Source organism: Uranotaenia lowii, chromosome 2 (assembly GCF_029784155.1).
Source record: "Uranotaenia lowii strain MFRU-FL chromosome 2, ASM2978415v1, whole genome shotgun sequence".
Lineage (NCBI taxonomy): Eukaryota > Metazoa > Arthropoda > Insecta > Diptera > Culicidae > Uranotaenia > Uranotaenia lowii.
Window position 1 is genome coordinate 333,671,015 of NC_073692.1, and position 5,743 is coordinate 333,676,757.

General features: G+C 38.6%; 1 protein-coding gene across 1 annotated transcript; it reads right to left on the bottom strand.

Moving 5' to 3' along the window:
- Nucleotides 1-3,351: 3,351 nt before the first annotated feature.
- On the bottom strand, nt 3,352-5,283 carry LOC129742977 (uncharacterized protein K02A2.6-like). The gene is made up of 2 exons (XM_055734921.1): nt 4,953-5,283; nt 3,352-4,865 (listed from the first exon to the last, which is right to left on the bottom strand). The coding sequence occupies exons 1-2, from the start codon at nt 5,281-5,283 to the stop codon at nt 3,352-3,354; spliced, it is 1,845 nt and encodes a 614-aa protein (XP_055590896.1).
- Nucleotides 5,284-5,743: the final 460 nt, after the last annotated feature.

Sequence of the window (5,743 nt, forward strand, 5' to 3'; positions counted from 1 at the left end):
GGCAAAACATGCCTGACTGTTCGAAGGTGCCGTTCTCATACTCATATGTAAGAGTTCTTTGCTGCACTTGTTGCCGGTAACTCTTGGTGCACTGGAGCACTGTGTGAGCTGGCGGATTTTTTTTTAATAATGCAGTGTTTGGTGGTCGTGCTATTGAGGTGATGAGGAATGTTTCTCTATTTCTTTCTAGACTACGAGCTGCTGTCGTCGTTCTCGACCGATGCACCGCTCGGAAGCGGGGAAAGTTTGGGCTGATCCAGCTTGACCGGTAGTGTAGCGTTGTTGTTTTCGAAGCACGACGACTAACGGCGCGTTCGTAAATTGATTTTTTGGGTGATGCATCAGTCGATTGATTTGTTTGGTAGATGTCAAATCACTTTCCATATGCTTTTGCATACGTTTGTTTGGAATTTACGAACGCCAGTGTAGAGAATCAAAACACACGTTTCTTTTCTAATTCCACTGCAAATTTATTCCACAAAACCTTGAACTTTTCCTGCAACCTTACACACGTCCAATCCGTCCCAGCGTCCAAATCCAAGTTCCCGTTTTCCTCTCCTTCCCTTTCGCTCATGCCGTTACTCCTGACAGTTGCTCGTTGATCGTTCACGTTACGTTTTCTATTAGGTTTGTTCAATAATAATAATAGTATAACGCAAGGTGCGTCCCTACATCCCCCCCAAGACTTCAAAGTCTAATGAGGTATTGTCGCTGAATCCCCAAACCGGAGTTATCGTCAATGAGCGCTGGCGACATTTACTGGCGACACTCACTGGCGACAAGTTATTATCAGGACGTGTACAAAGTCGGGTGTGTTCTTATACCAAAGATTTTTTATTTCAAAGGAAAGTGCCCCAAAAACAAGGATTTTTTCCTTTGGTTTTGGTATAAATAAAAAATCCTTTGGTTCAAATGCATTTTCCTCTGTTTCAAAGATTTTTTCTTTTGAAAAATCTTAGATTCAAAATATTAATGCTTTGATACAAAAACCAGTTTCATTTGATTTAAAGTTATTATCTTTGCTCAAAGGTAATTTAGATATAGATTTAAAAGCATTTATTCATTGAACCATTTTCCATTTATTCCAATTGGAAGATTTTTACCCTGTTGTTTCGAAGTTCCTATTAGGAGTTTGAATAATAAAAAGATACAATTTTAGTTCTTAAATTCTTTTTTATTCACAAACACATAAAACACTGGTTCACTATAACCGAGTAGGGTCCTTGATATCGTTGACAAAGTTTCGCATTCTCCGTGGGCCGGTCAATAAACTTCCGAAAGCCACTCCAGCTGCTGGCTGGTCCGACTGGTGATTGCCGTTGAAGATTGGGCCGAAAAAATACGACCGCGGGATTTGGGGAGGTGTTACTTTGCGCAGCTTTCTCCATGTTCGAGAGACTTGGAAATCTATCCGTCGGCCGTGGTCCTGTAACTATACAAGCGTTTTAGAAAATCTTGAATTCACTTAAATATTCAGTATTTATTAACTTACACTTACCATTTTGCATCCTGAATCCTCCTTATTTATAGCTTACTCCGATTCACTGGTTTGATTTTTAAAACGAGCGGCCGAACTTTATTCGATTTTTCGGTTTTCTGTTCTTCTTGCAAATCAATGCAAAATATCTTCTAAGTTTGAAGTTTTTGTTTCAAAAAATTATTTTTTTCAGTTAAAAACATTTTTCTTCGGTTGAAAGAAAATTTACTTTGTTTCTTAAGAAATATGCAATTGAACAAATTTCTTTTGAACCAAAGAATTTGTTTGAAATCAAAGTCCAAAGTTATTCAATTCAAAAAATTTATTCTTTCTTTCAAAAATTATTCTTTTCAATCAAAACTATAATTCATTGATTCAAAGAAAACAGGAGCTGGATTCAAAAAAAAGGATTTTTTGAATCAAAGTCAGATTTAATTCGTTCCAAAATTCAAGTTTACTCTGCGTGAATACACGGAATCGTCCATCTTGTAACAGGCAATCGTAATCATAGGCATGGTAGGCGAACAATTCGCTGTCAAAAAGCGCTCCGTCTCCACCCCCCACCAATGAGAAACTTTTGGTAGGGTAAAACTGTACAAAACGCACCAGCTAAGCATAATTGCTATTTATAGCGATACCAATCATTTAAGAACCAAATTGAGAGTTGACAACGATTCAAGGATGAAATCTACGTATTATCGAAAAGAAAAAATATGATAAAAACTCGATTTTGACTATATTTCTGTAAAAAAACTAAAACAGCCAGAAAACAAACTGCGGGGTAGAACGCCAAAACTAGTGGACAGAACGCACCAAACAGGAAGGGTGGCAAGAAATAGAACAATGATTATACGGAATGTAATTATTGAAACACCAAATGTTTAATTACATGTTCATCGTAGTTTTGTAAACTATCATTTTTTGGCTAAAAATCATTTAGTATTGCTAAACTGATTGAAAATTTCGCGTTTCAAAATACACTTTTTAATATCCTTATATATAAAACGCCTTCAAGTAGGCAACGAAATTCAATTTTTTCCACTGATAAAGTGATATCGCGGCAAACATGGCGGCCGATAATTTTTTCGAATCGAATATTGGTGCACCGTTTTAACTCGAACAAAGACGAAGTTTGTTATAATTATGCAATGTTATCGTCATTTGGGAGTCAGCAAATAAAAAGAAAGGCATTTTGTTTTGATATTCGGGTTTTCTCAAAAGTTAACAGCATTCAAAATTTGAGCGTAAAACACGTGGTCTTGTGGGCATTCTGCCCCAATTTTCATATGTTTGATTTTAGATAAAATTTGTAGGAAGTTAATAAAATACAACAAAATATTTATAGTCTTCCGATAAAGCACATGAGTGGTAAAACGATAAACTGTAGTTTGATCAGATGGCGCAAGCTGTTTTACCATAAAACCTTATATGTAACTTATGAAAAATTACAAGTTTCACGCTGATTCCATTAATTCCTCTATTTCTAAGAACTAAAGTAGATTTTGTAAACTTTTTATCTATTGAATGATGAAAAAGCTTGTTTACTACAATAGAAATGAAGAAAAACATCATTCGAAGCCATAGGTTAGTGTATATTTGAGAAAGAATGACATGGGCCATTTTACCCCGCTGGTGCGTCTTGTACAGTTTTCCCCTACTCCTTGACTACTGTTGCTCAATATGCAACCACCCGTAGCTGTATAGGCACGCTGGTTATTACATTACAAAAGCGTTGCCAGTAATGATATTTCACAACGTCGCTAGTTGGCAAGGTTGCCGATCACCAGCGCGAAAACTTCGGATTTCAACTTCAATGACAATATATAGTTTTGGAACCAGGTTGGTTCTTGCCGATGACGTTTCCTTGGTTGTGCTTATTCGCCATCTTCCGATTGATGATTTGTATTTTCGGGTGCCATTTCACTATCTGCTGTGTCTGGATCTATTGTAGACTGCAAGTCAGGTACGTTTTCTATAGAACCTGCATCGTTTGGAATTTTCTTCAGATGAGCAACATTTCTTCGATATTGCTTACCTGTTTCTACAGATTCAACAATAACATCAGATCCAAATTTCCTCTTAATGATAAATTCTTCATTAGTGTACTCTGAGCTGAGCTTGTTGTCTTTCCTCATGCGTTTTGATAGAACACGATCTCCCTCTGAAATCGGTCGTTCTCGAGCCAAACGTTTTTCGTCACTGTACTCTTTCCCTTTAGCTTTTTGAAAATGATCCCGATCCCTTACTGCTTCGTCCTCTACCATTCGGGCGTTGGCTAATTGAGGAATTTTCGTTCTTTTCTTTATGCCAAACAGAAGTTCAGCAGGGGATCTCCCAGTCGTTGTATGAGGCGAAGCTCTATATGTTAAAAGGAATCGTTGAAGCTCATCTTTCCAGTTATGACCGAGCTCTTGGGCAATTTGCAGACGTTTAAGAATAGTACGATTTTGTCTTTCTACCTCGCCATTCATTTGCGGCCAGTAAGGTATCGTATTAATGAGCTTAATTCCGTTAGTATGGCAGAAATTAGCAAATGCATCACATTCCTCGCTGAGCTGTGGAGCATTATCGGCGGTCAAAGAAAGAGGAATTCCGAAACGACTGAAAATAACTGTCAACTCTCTGATGGTGTCTTCAGCAGTGATTGATACCATTTCATAGATTTCGTAATACCTTGAATAATAATCGACTACAACAAAAAGGTATTGACCTTCGGGTAAAGGTCCCAAAAAATCGATAGCAAGGTCTTCCCACGGAGCATTTGGTAATTCATGACGTTTCATTGGCTCTGGTGGATTAGGTGCTGACACTAGAAGGCAACCCCGGCAGTGTTTTACAAAACTATCTACCTCATTGTCCATTTTAGGCCACCAAACTGTGGCTCGCAAATGATTTTTCATCATCCTTGAACAGGGATGCCCTTCGTGTGCGAGTGTTAGCACCTGCTGCCTCAGACTAGTTGGAACGATCACTCTATCGCCTCTCAATAGGATATTACCAGCTCTACACAGTTCTCTACCTACCACCCTGTAAGAAGTTGGTAGCTCAAATAAACGGTCTTCTTGAAGAGCTTTAAATACATTTGTTATCTCTGTATCCTGCAATGTGCGTTCCTCTAGATCACTCCAAGGTATAGCCGCCTGTATTGCTGCTGCTTTTGCGACTTCATTTACAAAAATTTCTTCAGAACAATCGAACGGCTTAGCTTCCATCGTTGAAAGTCTCGAAAGTGTATCTGCCACATTCTTATCGCCTGATATGTGCTTTATTTTGTAGTCAAATGCTTGAAGCCTAAGGATCCAGCGCTCTATTCTTGCACAGGGTTTTGAACGAGGTGTGAATAAATAAGTTAGAGCCTTACAATCGGTAACAAGCTCAAAACTCATTCCTAATAAAAATAAGAATAAGAAATAAGAATAATCATGACACAACATTCATTACAGATCATTAAGAATCGAGGACCTTCCGATCTTACCTAGTAGATACATTTGAAATTTTTCGACACTCCAGACTAGTGCAAGTGCCTCCCGTTCAGTTTGGCAGTAGCGTTTTTCAGTGTCGGTGAGTGATTTTGATGCATAGCTGATCACTCGGTGGTTGCCATTTTTATCTGTTTGTGTTAGAACGGCTCCCAAAGCAGATGGGCTTGCATCTGCAATCACTGATGTTGCATCGCTTACGTTGAAATGACCCAAACATTTTGTTTTACTGAGAGCACTCTTTATTGAATCGAAAGCCTTCTGTTGAGCGTCACCCCAAGTAAACTTTACCGAAGGCTGAAGCAACCGTCGAAGGGGCTCATGCATGTCTGCTAGATTCGGTATAAACTTCGCCATGTAGTTTGCCAACCCGATAAAGCTTTTTATTTCTGCCGGATTATCTGGAGTTCTAAATGATAGAAGCGCTTCTATTTTAGAAACTGATGGTCTGATGCCTGTGGGTGTAATAGTGTGTCCTAAGAAGTCCAAATCTGATATTCTCAGAATACATTTTTCATGGTTTAGCATCACATTTCGGCTTTCGAGACGATGTAAAACAGCCTGAAGACGCTCTTCATGCTGCTCAAAATTATCACCTTCCACGTAAATGTCATCCAAATAACAAATAGTACCTTCACATCCCGACAAGATTTCATCCATTACCCTTTGAAAAATCTCGGGAGCTGATACTAGACCGAAAGGGAGCCTTTTAAATCTGTAAAGGCCTCTGCTGGTAATGAAAGTGGTAATATCACGAGAGCTTGCAGCAAGTTCTGTCTGGAGAAAC